The 15529-nt window shown below is 38.3% G+C and overlaps 1 protein-coding gene across 7 annotated transcripts in view; it reads left to right on the forward strand.

Moving 5' to 3' along the window:
• Positions 1 to 15529, forward strand: part of ARID1B (AT-rich interaction domain 1B) — a 334093-nt gene that overhangs the window by 24740 nt on the left and 293824 nt on the right. For all 7 annotated transcript variants that reach the window (XM_074818828.1, XM_074818830.1, XM_074818831.1 and 4 more), the window contains exon 2: positions 8829 to 9023. In XM_074818828.1, the coding sequence (XP_074674929.1) occupies positions 8829 to 9023 (195 nt within the window). The remainder of the gene's footprint in view (positions 1 to 8828; positions 9024 to 15529) is intronic.

The following is a 15529-nucleotide window of genomic DNA, read 5'->3' on the forward strand; positions in this document are numbered from 1 at the left end:
AATTAATTTTGTAAATGAAATGCTGATTATACAAAGCTTCACATGAGAGGCCCAGTGATTAAAATCAATTTAACAAATTGTTTCAGGTGGGACTTGATTAATAATTTGCCATAAATGCTGAGAATATATGACCAGCATACCTTTTTGTGTGTGTGTTAATATAGAACTATATATAACGCTTGGAGTGGAAAAAATCTGCAGCTAACTGTATGTACTTTTGGCTTGTGACCTAGATGAGATTGATTATACCTTTTTGTGGGTACACTGTTCTCCCCAGTGTCCATAATGTCACATTCTCAGCTAGTGCTCTCTCCAGCAATTAAATACATCTAACTTTTAATTTTATTTTTGCTAATAAAGCCAAGTAACTGAGAACATGTATTCAGATCTGCTTGAATATTTATTAGGTTTAGGAAGATTTTTCTTTAAAATTTGAAGTGGATATCGGATTTCATTCATTTATTTTCCCCCCTACTTCTGTCACTTACTAGTTTTCAGAACTTCTGCATTTTCCTCACCTACTCCAATATTTCTCTGCAGGAAGCCTTCCTGTTGAGCTCCCCTCGTTCCATTCGAGGCTGCTCTCTGCTCCTTGCCTGGCAGACACTATTTTTAGTACATCCTTTTCTGTCCATCTAACCCTGTGTTTGTGTAAGAGCTGTACAAAGTAGGTAAGGGAATTTTTTTCAAGTTCCAGATGGCAGCCATACACAGTGAGTGAAGGAGTTTACTTGTCTAAGAAGCTGAGAACCTCATTGCCAGACAAAATAGAAGTAACTGTATTCTGGGTGGGGCCTTTCTTTTTTTAACTTACAGTTTTCTGGGTTTATGAATGGATTTTCTCTTCCTTGTTGAGCCATACTGTTGGCTACTGAGGAGGCCTTAGGGCTGTGAGACATCATCTGGTGAATCTAGCCTGAGAACTTTAAGATACTATTTTCCCTTGCTACCTGCCTTGCTCTCCTGCTTGTGGGTTACTATTTCGGTAGCAGAAATGGCAGATTGAGAACTGTGCCCATGTTGCACATGCTCCAGTGCTAAATCTGTTGTATTAGTGTAAAACCACCCTACATGGACGATTTTAAGTTCAGATGCTGGACTGTGGATGGAAGTAACTAAAACGCGGTCACAATCTGGCATCAAGTAGGAAAAGCAGCTGGAATCAGTGATATGTATGGTCGCAGATAGGTTTGCTAGAAGACATGTGTAAGAACCCCTAAATTCTGCTACACTAGAAATTACTGCTTACTGTTAGCATACTGCTAACTTGCTGGGAAGCACTTCTGCTAGGAGCGTAGAGCTTCTGCATGCCTAAAGAAAGGTGTATGGAACATCCAAGTTGGAGAAGACAAATATAAAGACAGGAAGGTAATTCCTGAGTACTCCTGGAAGAAGTTTGAAATTAGGAAAGTGGGTTAGAGAAGGCAGCTGAGTGTTCAAGAGTGATGAGGACAGATGACACGCCTTCAGTTGACTTCAGAGCACTCAGGGTTTACCTGTATGCCAGCAGTTGGCAGTGACAAAGGCAGCTTGAAGGGCAGCAGTTCTGAGCTGTATAGCTATATGAACTTGTCAGAAACATGGGATTGTTTTGGCCATCAAGTGTGATAAATGGGTATATTGCTTTTTGATGTTGTCTTAACCTTTGTGTGCACTTGTAGTGGCAATGGAAGAGGTTAGTTGTGTATACTTCATTAAAAAGGGGTTTCTTTGCTATGTTTGGTGTGATTTGTTCTTTCAGTAGTCATTTAGGTTTATCTATCTACAAAATAATAACTAGAGAATGGCTGACTCACTGACCTTCTGGTTTTCAGAGGACCCAGAAGAAAACTGGAAAACAGGCATACATACATCCTTCTCCCCCACCCCACAGAGGCACTTGCTTGTGTAATTATTTGTGAGTGTTCTAGTGAGGAGTGGTTGATTTCTGGTGGAGTATAACTTTTTCCCCTTTTTAATTACTTACTTTCTGTTTTGAGTGGGAAATCTTTCTGCTGTCTCCCTGCAGCTGAAATCAGACAGTATGCAGAGCCTTTAAGACAAGGAAAATTACTATTTTTGTTAAATCTCTGCTAGTATATGCTGCTTCATTCACTGGATTTTCCTTCATCCTAGGCTTATGTTGAACTTGGCTTTGTTTTTGCTTATTGTTGTGTTTGTGCAACTAACTTTTTAAATTTTAGTAAAGTACAGGCAGTAGACTTCCTATTTAAGAAAAATAGGAAGTATGTTTGTCAGTCACCTCTCAGATTTTAATATTAATGTAAGTCAGAGTTTAATGATGTAGATTAATACTTTTTTAAATAGTTGTTTGCGTCTTTCTTAAATGGATATTTAAAACACACGTAATGAGAGTTGTGTTTTGATACTCATGCTTTTGTCGTGTAAAAACGCTGGCTGAGAAGTCCTTGTACATGTTCGTACAAATGATGGCATTATCTAGTAATGGATTATCTTTTCCCCAGTTGCGTCCTCATGCCAGCTGTGTCATTGTATTATAGTGAATACTTGTGATTATCTCTAGCGATAAATTTGTAACTTGGTGCCTGACCTAGAGCTGAGAGCTCCATGCCCATCTTTCTTGGAATGTTGGTAACTGATTGTCAGCTGTCTTTATTATGAGGTTTCAAGGCTTTGGTATTAATAAAGAGGCTTTTTTTTTTAATATGGAGACAGAAGCTTTGGCTGCAGATCAATGAATAAACAAAGAGTTATTGTATTCAGTAGCTCTAGGAGTTTGAGGGCAAGCCTACTTGAGAGTGTTGAGTTCATGTTGTTTTGTTATAGGCGCAAATGATGTAGCATTAGTTGTTGGGATGCGCTGTGGCTTATAGTCCCTTTAAATTGCAGTGTTTGCTGTTGTCAGCCAAACCAATGCTTCTTTCAGTTTTTTTGTTTAAACAAACAAAACAGCACACTTGCACTTGGAGAGTAGTTATAGCTCATGTGAATACTCTTGTCTTGTAGTGAATTGCTCTGTCTGCCTTGTATAAGAGCTCTGCCACCACATTTGAATCCCACTGTGACCTTTGTAAAGTGTCTCCCACTCATCCCTGCCTCAAGACTTCAGTGTTGGGGTTCTTTTTGGCATCTTTAAATGGATAAGTTATATTTTGGAACTGTGACCGGTGTTGTTCACATTCATAAATGTCTTTTAAGTAAAGATTTTGGTGTTAGAAGTGAAACGCTTATGGAGAGCTTAATAGTATATATATAATGCATATGTAATATCAGTAATGTCCCAAAAGGAAGAGCTGATATATCTTGGTCAGACTGCTGCCCAAGTTATTCCAGTGTGCACCCAGCCTCAGATCTCAGTGGAGATGAGATATCTGGGAAACCACTGGTTAAATGGTTTACCTTTAGAAAAGGTAAAATTGAATATCCAGGTACTTCAGGGTGCAGTGATTTATCTGATTGTTTTGGCTAGGAGAAGAGCAGAAGTGGTGATGATACCAAGTTTACAAATGGGTGTAGAATATTAATTTTTCTGATTCTGCTTATAGCAGGAATGATGAATTTGTTTATTCTTTTACACAAAACATTGAAAAAAGGAGCAGGTAACAGAAAAAGATTGTCAGCTACTATTTGTAGGCAGTGTAGGCTTTTCTGTGTCCTACCTTAATGGTTGGCCTGTCAATCTAAAGACTGGGAATGAAACCTTGGCCCTATTGAAATCATAAGCAAACCGTCTGCTGGGTGTTTTAATGTGCTCACAAGGAACATAATAGGCAAGGACTCTTATGAAATGCTCTGTTCTTACAAAGCCTGATAGTACATGTGCAAATGAATCTGATACTGACACAAGATAGGCACTATAATAAAAGGGTTATAAATTATAATATTACTGTGGACTGAAGCAAAGAACAAGACTTGAGGTATTTTGAGAACTGCAGATCTATGCAAAGTTTAAATGAAATGCAGCAAGTTGAAGAGGAGGTGCGGAATCAGAAGCAAAAGGCAGAATCCATTCAGGCTTGCCTGACAGAATATGGCAGTAAAAAATAGCATGAGCAAACACTAGCTAAATTGGTAAAAAGGTAATGTGTATATTGGGAGTAAAATAGTGCTAGAGAAAAATTGGACCCTTCTGTAAAGGAAGGGAAACAGATATTGATGACTGCAATGACACTAAAATAAAATTTAAAAATAATTAAAACTTTGCAGTACAAAATGTAACAGAGTTAAGTCGGGCAAGGAAGATGTGAAAATATACACATCATCCATTCATGGTCATACATGCCCACTGGGTTTTAGAAGAATGTGATGCAGTTACAGCAATGCTGTCACTTTGGTAAACGTTAGAGAGCAGGTGTGGAGGGGTTGGTTGTTGATACCTATAAAACGAAGAGGTTGATACTTGTCATAATCATCCTGTCACCCAAAACTTGTCTTTGAAAACTGTTGGAACCGATGTTAAAGAAAATATTTGAACTCAAATGTTAAAGGAACCTTCAGATAAGATTTAATACATTTCTCAACTAACAACTCTTTCTAAATAACTTTTCAAAATGTCATGGATGAAAGAAACTCATGCTATAAAAATGAAACTTGGAGTTTAAAAGAATGCTAAAGCTGAAAACTGCACATGCGTTAAAAGTTAGAAAAAGTTATAATTAAATTTTTACCTCCCCTGTATGGGACACACAGTACTCAATGAACAGCTGTTTCTTCTTTCTTTTAAGTGTATTGCTCCAGGTCTTTCTCACCATATGCTGTTCTGAAGACAAAATTCATTCTTTTGGAGAGTTTTCGATGGTATTGATCACAGTCATATTAAATTCTAAAATCAACTCTCTGGTGAAGAGGTGATTTTTTTTTTTTTTTTTCCCATTTTTACAGACGGGGAACTGAGGCATCACTGTAAAAAGTTTGAGTGGCCTGTTTATGATGCCTGTAGGTTAAATTTTCTGAAACTACAGCTTCTGAAAATACCTTCAAAGCCTGTCTCTCATCAAATTCAAGAGAGTTGCAGTTGTAGATAGGCAGTTTCCTCTTTAAATCCCATGATTTCAAGTCAGGAAATGAGGGATGTGTTAAATCGTTAGATTTTGAACATTTTTTGTTTTACTGAAAAACTGTGACAGATGCAGGGAGAAAATCCAGCTCTGCCTGAGCAGCACACAGCTACCTTAATGGTAAGACCACCTTCTTCTTTGTTCACTACTCATACAGTAAGTAAAGCATATGGTCCTGTAGCACACAACAGCCCCTTCACTGCGCTGCTCTCGACTGATCCCTAGAGCAGGCCCATCCACTGCCTGTGAGGACAAAAGTGTGTGACCTTGTATTTAAAGACTGATACAGTTATATCTGTAAAGGAGACACGTATCATGTTGCAAGTATAAGCTTAATTCCAACAGCTCTTAACTTCTGCAGTGGTAATGTTTCTTAAACCTGGGGAAGAGCTAGCTGTTTAGTTTTGTTTTGCCTTGCAGAAATATGTTGACAGCCACTGAGTCAGTGGTAGATGTCTTCACCTTTAGCTGCACTTCCACAGATGGTTGGGATCTAATCTGAAGAGAGTCAAGAATAGCAGTGGTGAGTTGCCAGCCTCTGCAGAGACCGGCCAGTGCGTGGGATGAGACATACTTCCTCACTGGATCTGTCTTCTCCAACCCTAAAGATGATCAGAGGACTCTATTGTTTGCTCTTTCCCGAGGACCTTGGAGGGAGGAGGGAACAGGCAGCTCTGACAGCTAGGGTGGGTCTCTCTGGATTGACCCAGTAGTTTGCCCAGGGATCTTTACTGCCCTCTCATATTCAGTATCTCCAGTCCTTGATCATGATGCCTGACTTGAAGCATCCACAGTAAGTTCTGAGTATGCCCAGGTCCCTTGTTACCCATACCCAGTGACCACAGCCCCCTCAGTTACAGCGTTGTGTGGGTCACCTACAGCCCCTGTTGACTGGAGTTAGAGCGGTATCTCAGGCTCCTTATCCCTCCACCTTTCTGAAGTGGGAGGATGTCACCTGGGGGTAAGAGGAGCCGCTCACCTGGAGAGGATAAGGAGGAGGAAAGAGACAGCAGGCTGGTTAGAAGAAGGGAAGGAATGATGAAGTGGCCATGAGGCTCAGTCTCCTAACACACACACAAGAAACCTCCACCACTTGGAGGTCACTGGTCCAGAGGACAGAGACTCTTCAGCCTGTATCCATGTCACCTCCTGACCTTGTTTCCTCCTCTTCCCTTCAACTCTTCCTGACTCCTTTCTGTCTCCACTGCTTTTTTTAACCTATTGTCCCTCTTCCTTTGTCCCGTGAGGCTGCCTCACCGTGCACCTTGTAACTCCTCTGATGAAGTCTTGCTGTGCTGCTTACGTGCTCCCATTTCTCACTCCTGTGCTCCTCATGGTCTGGTGACATTCAGGTGCGCTTTCTCGCACACCTCACCTTTCCTGAATGTCCAGTGTCACCCTGGCAAATAAAAATACCTCTTGAATACCATGCTTTAGGGCAGAGAATTTTAAAGTGTTTTATGTAAGAACATAAACGATGTATTTTTCTGTGACCTCATTCTAAGACATAGCTGAACTGCTTCTGCTGAATTTTCCAGAGAATTTCAGCCTCAGGCATACATAAGGCCTGGAAAATTTCAGCCTAAATGCTTGAAGTTTGGCAAAGTTTATATGCACCTGAAAGTAGTCTTAATAATGGAAAGTGTCAGACTGTTTTAGCTGTGTACCTATCTGCATTGTTTTATAATTATATTTAAGTGTTGGATGCAGAACTTAAAATATTACACCCAAAATGAATTAAAATTGCAGTTGAGTAAATGTTGTTATTTGAGTTGAGACCTGGAAGTAATACCCTGAAACAGAAGATGGTGGCAGTGAACAGTGCTGCTGGGCTTCATGAGAATCTCGTGAAGGAAATTCAAGACTTGCTTTGAACAAGGATTTATATTTGAGATGAATATGACAGGTGATGCACAGAATGAACATTAAAGTACAGAAATAAACAGATAAAATATCTTGGTCTATAAAAGGAAATTTAAGTTGCCCTCTGGGACCCTGTAAGAAGGAATCTCTAGTTCATCTGCTGAACCTTTGGGTTTGTGTTGCTTTTAGTTAAAAGTGTGGTGAGAGTGCATGATGGCCTAAAAAAATAAATAAAAATGAGAGTGTTGTTATGGGTCAGGTGGCCTCAAGTGGTTGGGGAACCATTGATTTTGGAAAGTATGAAATATAAGTAGTACATTGCCCAGGGATGTTTAGTGGTGAAAAATAGAAACTTCTAATCTGACCACAAAGAAGCCAAATAATAAAGGGAAAATTGCTGAGTAATACTCACCCAAAATTAGAAGTGAATGTGCAGTTTGCTATGGTGGCAAAAAAGGGCTGTCCTCTTCTGAAGTGAAATGGAGGCGTTGTGTGAGGAGGAGGAGGTGGTTGTCATTTCCACCTCCTCAGGTGTAGTGTGCCCACATTTGGAATACTTTATTTGCTTGGGTGATATTCCTGGCAAACAGTATTGGTAAAAGGGTGCGAAGAGCCTGTGGAAAAAAGTGAGAAGGTTACTTGCAGGAAAGAAAGAGTAAGAACAATGTAATAGTTCATTAAGCAGTGACTACTTTGGAGAGCACATACTTTGTGTGTATAGGGGAAAAAAGCCATAGTGTGTTAGTAGTACAAACAGCAATAATGAGAAGAAACAGGGATGGGAGGGGGGAAATGTAATTTATTGTCATAATAACTATTGCATCAGAATGTAATAGCCAGAAATGACTTGTAGAAGCTGTGTTACGTAGGAGGCTTTAAAATGAACCTGGTCAACAGTACACTGTAGGAAAACATGTACGAAATGTGCTACGGGAAGGAATCCTGTTCCTGGTAGGGGGTGGGCTGGCTGGATGAATTAATAGGTCATTTTCCTTGGGAGGAGGAAGGGGGGGAGGATATGTCTCTTTCATGAAGATGAGATTGTGATAGGCTTTTTAAAAGCTCCCCCCCCCCCCCCCCTTTCTTCCATGAATATAACCAGCACTCAGGAATTAAAAAATGGATGTCATATTAACAATACAGTGCTGTGCTTGACAAAGTATGATATTTTTTCTGGTTCAGTTAGTCCTTAGTAATAAAACATGAGAGTAATACCACACAATGGTTGACACCTGTCCTGAAACTGTTACAGTGCTTGGTAAGTGCTGCCAAAAAGTCTAAAAATAAAACTTCTCTCCCTTGCTTCCCCTCCCCCTCCATCAGTGACTGCACTTTGGATTTTCTGAGGTCTATTAAGGAGGCAAATAAACTTCCATGTAAAATGTGGGTTATGACTTGCCTTTTGATCTGGAAACTTACTAATGCAAACGATAGCAATATGAAAGCGATGAAATATAGCGTTCTGTATGCATTGCACTTCTTGGAAAATTTATTTTCTTTCCACTTTCCCTTTTTTTCAAGGTAAGAAAACAGATGTTTTCTCAAGGTTAAATGGCTTGTCCACTACTTGTGTCAGTCTTGATAGACATGGTTTTATTTATGTTTAAACATTAAAGTCAGTGATGCTAATCAGTTTACAACAGTATACTTAATTATTTCTTAATCTGAAATTTATTGGGCAGTTTTTCTGTAGGTAAGAGACAAACTGAAGTTTGAGTGCGAAGTTATTATTGTTTTTTAAATGCAAATGGAAGTCCCAAACTCAGCGTTCAAAAACTCACCTAATTAATATGAGAACCAGGGTATGGTACTTTGCCTGTTTGTATGTCCAGTCAGTATTTGATGTATTGAGAAAACACACGTGTAGTTTGTCTGCAGTAAGCATGACTGTTCCGACCTTTTCCTTTCCATATCTTGAAGTATTTCTTTGCTTGTGTTTAACAACAGGGCAGCCCAATGGATCCAATGGTCATGAAGAGACCTCAGTTGTACGGCATGGGCAATAATCCTCACTCTCAGGCGCAGCAGAGCAGCCCCTACCCTGGGCAGTCCTACGGCCCTCCTGGCCCCCAGCGCTATCCCGTGGGAATGCAGGGCCGAGCCCCGGCAGCCATGGGAGGAATGCAGTATCCACAGCAACAGGTTTGTGGAGGATTTTTCTGTGTTGCTTTGGTTTCCCTCCTCTCCTTTGCTTCCTTTCTGACACTGTGGTAATACAGAGGGCACAAGAAACAAAAAAAAAAATCAGAAATAAGTGTTTCTCGTGCAGAAGGAGGGTGAAGGACTGTTTTAAAAGTAAACATATTATGTTGACAACGTGAATGTTTTCTGAAACCTCATACAGTCAGAAAAGAGTTTAGTCTGTTGCTGGTATCTTTTTGAAGTGAGAAGTATGTCAAACGCCATAATTTTTCTTTTTTCTAGTTGACATCATTTAGCCTTGTATGTTTTTCGTTTTTGGGTTTTTTGTGGGTTCATATTTGTTTGTGGGGTTTTTTAAAATTCTCTTTATCTCTGGCTTAGATTTGCTTAAATGTAAGTTGAAAACGTAGAGCTGACATCAGTGCAGCAAGACTAGTGTCCAGTGCATACAAAAGTGTTATGTATTTATATCAGCTGTTTGTTGTTGTGTTGGGGTTTTTTGTTTGTTTGGTTTTTTTCTCTCTTCCTTTTAGTAGGAGCCTGTAGCTTTTCCCATTTTTTCCCCTAAGTCAGGATGGTTTTTTTTTATATCAGAGGATATAGAAATGTAGGAATCTCCTTTTATCTACTTGGATTTCATTGTTGAAAGTGACCTCTTCTGCCTTTTTCCTACCCTTTTAAAAAAGGTCAGTTCCAATGTTCATACCATATACTAAGGAGGATACAGCAGTTTTCTAGAGGTGGGGATAAGCCAAGGTTATCAAGAAGTTACGTTTTACTAATTTTTTTTTTTAATTAGGAATGTGAGTGTAGACAATGGGAGCTCTATACTTTGAGCACAACAGAGTAATAGCTTGATCATTAATGGGAAAGAACACTTACACAACTGACTAGTGGCAGATTAGCTTTTTTTATGTACTTTATTGTTAAATATAGAGAAGAAAAGAAAATTTTGGACTCCCTGGCAGATAGGTGCCTGTCTAATTTTTGTTATCACCCATTCACCAGGACAGGCTGTTAATCGGGTGGTTAATTAAATAACAGTTTCAAATATTGTAGTTGGGTGAATAGTACCATTATTGACAGTCTTATTTTTTATTCTTTTCTGTTGTTAAATAGATACTTGTAAGGAAGAGATTGTTTAGTTTAGAAATGTCAAACAATATATTTGGTTGCTAGATTCAGACAGCAAAGCATTTTGTCAGTTGTAAAAGGAGGAGAAATTGAAAAAAGGAGGCTTTATTTTTCTCTGTGTAGCTGGAGCCAAAATGAAGTTATTAAAACATATTTTTAATTTTAAAATGAGTTATTCTTCGTTATGTGGAGATGAGTGTTGAATTTTCACTTCATTTGCTAATTGCTTGATAATTGTAAATTACCCGTCAGCAGGCAGTGACCTGGCACAGCGATTGGCTGCCGGCCCTATCCGTCTTCTCACAGCATTAATATAATTGGCTGAGCAGCAGCACAGTTCGGAGCACTAATGCTCTTTGGGGAAAAAGTGAGAGGATAATTATGACATTGAATTTTTATTGAACGGACATCACCACCTAGGCATGATTTTGTTTTGGACAGCCTCCAAAGCTTCGTGTGTTTGGTTTGTGAACCTCTAATGATCTGAATCCAGTTCTTTTCATATTGCTCATATATTACCACCTTTCTACAAAGGATTAAAATGCAGGAATGCAGGTTTGTAAATTGAATTGCCAACTTACCAGCTGAGTGGTAAGTTGTCTTTGGCACAGGATGCCACAGTTTGATTCCTGGCTGGATTTTTACTCCTGTGACATGAATATTAAATAATGAGAGCCTAGCTATGCTTGTTAAAATTGGCTGTGTAGCATGTATCTACTTCTAGATATAATAGATATAAAATAAATAATATTGCCAGAAGTTTCAGAAGATGAATCTCAGCACTTTCTGGAAATTGGAGTCCTTTACAGTGTCACATTGAATTTGTCAAGATAGCAGGGCACTTCCAAAAACTTGAATGGTTAAAAAATACTGGGCCTTAAACACATACACTGCTTGGATTTAAGTATTGTGCAGAGAGAGCATTGGGTAGATGGATTATGAGGGCGGAAGTGCCACACTGTAGGAAGAGTGGGAAACATCAATGGGAGAGGTTGTTCTTAAAATATTTTAAGTTATAGTCTGCTGTTGCCCAAAGATAGCCGAGGGTGTCAGTTCTGTTTCCTTGGATGAAACGAGCAGGCTTTTTGTTAGACTGTGAAGATTTTTTGAATTTTGAAGAAGACCTTGAAATGTTAAGTCTGGCTCTTTGTCAGCAAGTGTTGTGGCTTGAGGTTAGAACTATGGGACTTGACAGATTTTAACTTGCAGGCTCTGCTGCAGGATGCTGCAAATGAAGAAATAAAGATGAAAAACAACACCCTAAAGATCCAGCTAAAATTAATGGAAATGGTAGCAATGAAGATAATTGTCTATATGTAGGTAGCTGGTCCATGTCATGTTGCAACAGAATAGTGTGTTCCAGCCTTCAGCCCAGAGGTGGAAAAGCTTGCTTGTGGTAAGAGAGGCCTCTGGCATAAGCAGCGAAAGATTAAAGAGGACGAAAAAGATGAAACGTTATTACGTGCAGTCATTCTACGTATCTGCAGCATAGGTGTCAAGCATAGCCTGCTAACCTGTTGAAAAAGTGCTGTCTATGTAATGCTGCAGACATTCTCTTACAAGTAACTGTTTGGTCTAGGCATGCTTGATACCAAACAGGAAAGTAAAATAAACCCCCCAATTTCTTAACATTCTCTGTGGGAATCACAGAATGTTGAAGTGAGTATAGAAAGTATGGGATATGCTTTGTGACATGACTGCAAAGGATGCTGTGAAGAGAGAAAACAGGTCTCCTAAGCATTTGAGCTTGGAACTCATCTCTCATGAGTTATCAATGATGAGCCCTAGAACAAAACACTAAGCCTTATATAAGGGGCAAAATCTGAAATGCAAACAATCTTGTTGCATTACTCACTAATATAACTAAAGATAAAGGGGTTGAGATATATACGTAGGCATGTAGGAAAGAGGTAAAACCGTGATAAAGTTAATGGTAACCTGACGTTTTCTCTTTCTTCTCCAGTGCTTGACAACAGAGATCCAGATTTATCATGTGAATATGGGTGACAGCTTGTTGTGACAAAATGTTAAGTGATTTGAAGAATGCTGCAGCATTTTGTCAAATTTTAAGGGCATGTCCAGTTAACTCAGTGTGAGTCAAACATATAAAGCATTTGGACTGATTGGGTAAAATCGTCTTAATGGATTAGGAGGTTAAAAACCAAATTATTCTGCACCTGTATAAAAGGGGAAGTATAAGAAAGGAAGGTGTTACTAAAAGAGTCATACGCTTAATTTATAGGATTGCAACTTGACAGTTTATGTTTCTTTTGTCAGTAGGCATAAATATATATGGTGAATGAATGACTTAAAAATCTCTTTAGATGTTGTTAGGAAACTTTTGGGTTTTCGTCTCTTTCCTGTCCTTTCAGTGGGAGGGGAGGGGAAGGAGGCAAAGGAAAGCTGGGAGCAAGTTGGCCTGTGCCTATGTTGTCAGTCTTCAGCATGATTGAAATGCAAGTTGCAACAAGGCCAGTGTTTGCATCCCAAGGTTTTAAAATGCTGGTCTTGCATGTAAATCTTAATACTGCTATCTCATAATCTCATGTACTTTCTCTCTTGGTCTGCATGGGATGAATGTAATTTTAGGATTATTAGCACTCCTTACCCAGGACTCCAGGGAGATCACAGTATGTATGTAATACCCACTTACAGGGTTTGGAATGTAATGCCCAGTATAGGTTTTGTATGTATAGGAATGTGTATTTTCTGTGTATAGGAATGTAATACCCACATACAGGTTTTGGAAGTTTTCAGCAAAGTCTGAAGGCTTGGATTTATGAATATATTTGAAAGAATTGAATGGTATGATGTGCCTGTTTAATCAGATGATTATTGCCTAATTGATTTTTTTTTTTTAGGATGCATTACAATTCCTTGTGTACTTGATGGACTGGAACATCAACTTATTGTGTAAATAGGATTGTGTTGCTATAATGCATAGTAAATTCTTTATGAAAGATAGTTGCGTGGATAGGTACAATAGCCATTCCTAATAGCTGTTTAAAATGGAGTGTTTCAGTACTGATCATGCAGTTGTCTTAGTGCCTTGAGCCAGCTTGTAGTAAGTCAGTTATGAGGCTTGAACTCGGTCTATTCTTTCTCCCTTTTTTGCTGTAGAAATACTCTAAGGTGAAAGGGTGCTAATCACTTGTCCCTTTAACATTTTTAATATTATTGATTTATAGGATTCAAAAATAAATGTTGTCAGTGTTCCTGTAGGTTTAAGAGTAGTGGTACTGTAAATATGCAGAGAAACATTTTTCCTTTTTTTTTTTTTTTTCCTTTTTTAATGTACAAATTATTTTGAGGATTAAGGAAAATATACTGCTTGCTTTTTCTTTTTTTTTTTTTTTTTAAGTCTTATGTGGCACGTTTCAACTTGGAGTAACTTTTTTAAAGGGGCAGAGAAGTTGTAAAACCTCTGGGAATGTGCAGCAAGGATTTATTGTAATGGAAACTGCAAGTCAACCAGAACTGCAGCAGCACCAATGCGATTACCTCATTTAGGAAAGGGTTTACAGTGCTCATATTGGGTAATGTCCCGGATTGGAAATGTCGAATTTACGCCAAGGAAATCAATTGGCTGTTGGCTTGGCAGGTAGAGTTTTAAAGCTAGCAAACACAAATGTGTTTACTACTGTGTGGCTGGTTGTGTGTGTATTACTTTTTCTGAAATTGTTTTAATTCTAGAAGATTGCAGTATGCCAAGAAAGTGAGGCTTACTGTCCTGTTATGCTCTGAATCATTAACTTAACATGTGGATGCATACAGCGAATGCTAGTCAAGTGATACGTTTGTCGTCTTCTGTCTGTATAATTGCCCTTACCAGCTAGAGAATATTGAATAGATTGCAGTTTTTTGTGCTCCTAAGCAGCTTTTAGCACAGTTGATTTTAGTATTGGTTAAGGGAGCAGACACAGAAAATAAGCAACATTTTCATTTCTTAGCCTATTTATTTTGTGAGAACAGAGAATGAATCAATATGATTGAATCTCAGAAACAACCAGCAGAGGACAAAACATTGAGATGTGTTGCTTTTTCTTAAAGATTGATAGATGCATTTCATATACACACATAAAAAGGGAGTGTGAAGCTTTGATCAGATGTGCTTCAGAAGTATGTTTTTCCAGATTTTTTGTGTGATTTGCCTTGGGGTTTTTTGGGGGGGTTGTTTTTCTTTTGTTTTTTTGGGGTTTTTTTGGGTGTGTTGTATTTTGGGTTTTTTGTTTGTTTTGGTTATTTTGTTTTGCTTTTTTTCCTGGACACTTATTTGGAGCTCTCACTAGTAGATTATGGACATCCTTAGTAATTCCTGGAAAGCAGAAAGGTTGAAATTCTTAAAGAGGAATCTTTTCCCAACTTCCTCTTCTATTAAAAACATGTAATTACTTTGAATTAAAAGAATTCCTCAGTAAAATTATCTTTGAATGATACATCTGCCATCCCATTGAACTGCTATAAACTTCCAGAAAAAAAACCATCAATAAAATAATAATAATAATAATATACTTCCTGGAGAGTGTAAGGTTCGAATCCTTCCTTTTATGAATCAGAAAAAGGGACAAGCAGTCACAGCTATTTGTCTTCCTTGTAAGGTCATCTTTAAGAATGGATCTTTTGATGGTCAAGTGTTAATAATTGCAAAGAAAAGTTGCTGTTCTTTGTCATGTAAAGAAATGGGGTTTTTAAATTTCAGATTTAGGAAAATGCTAAATACTGTGCTTGTGCAGACTGTAGGAAAATGTTTAGTGTGGTTCTTTCTTTTGGGTATACTAAGCCTCATTGACTAAATTGAAAAAAAGGCTGCTACTTTAGTTCATGGCAGGATAAGGCTTTATGTTGTATTGTCTCCTTTAGAATTATCCCTTCTATTGAGTGTAATTCACTCTATAGAGGGAGGTGAGCACAGATTACAGATAATCACAGAATCAAATTTGACATAAGTTTGGGGTCTTTATGGTAGCTTAGCTCTTCATCTTAATGCTGGTCATCTGAGATTGTTTACCAAAGAAAATCCCTAAAGTAGCAGAATTGCATTATTATGGTAAATAGAAACATTTCAGTAGCTTCTATCATTTCTTTGAAACTGTGTGGAAAAAATGTAGGTTGAAAAGGAAAAAGAACAGATCCTTCAGCTGGCGAGAGAAAGCTTGGAAATGAGACGGGGTCGACATTTTTATCTGTTCAATTACTATGTACTGATGTTCAGTAAATGCTAATTTTTACATCCATCCTGGAGTAAATGGCAATCTGCATTTGTACAGAAAGTGTGTAAGAGTCATCAATGTACTATGCCAAATAAAATGTATTTTTGTTACTGCTAAATGATTGTATTTCAGTTGGAATATTTAATAGCTATAATCACATTT

Source organism: Strix aluco, chromosome 3, assembly GCF_031877795.1.
Source record: "Strix aluco isolate bStrAlu1 chromosome 3, bStrAlu1.hap1, whole genome shotgun sequence".
Taxonomy (NCBI): Eukaryota; Metazoa; Chordata; class Aves; order Strigiformes; family Strigidae; genus Strix; species Strix aluco.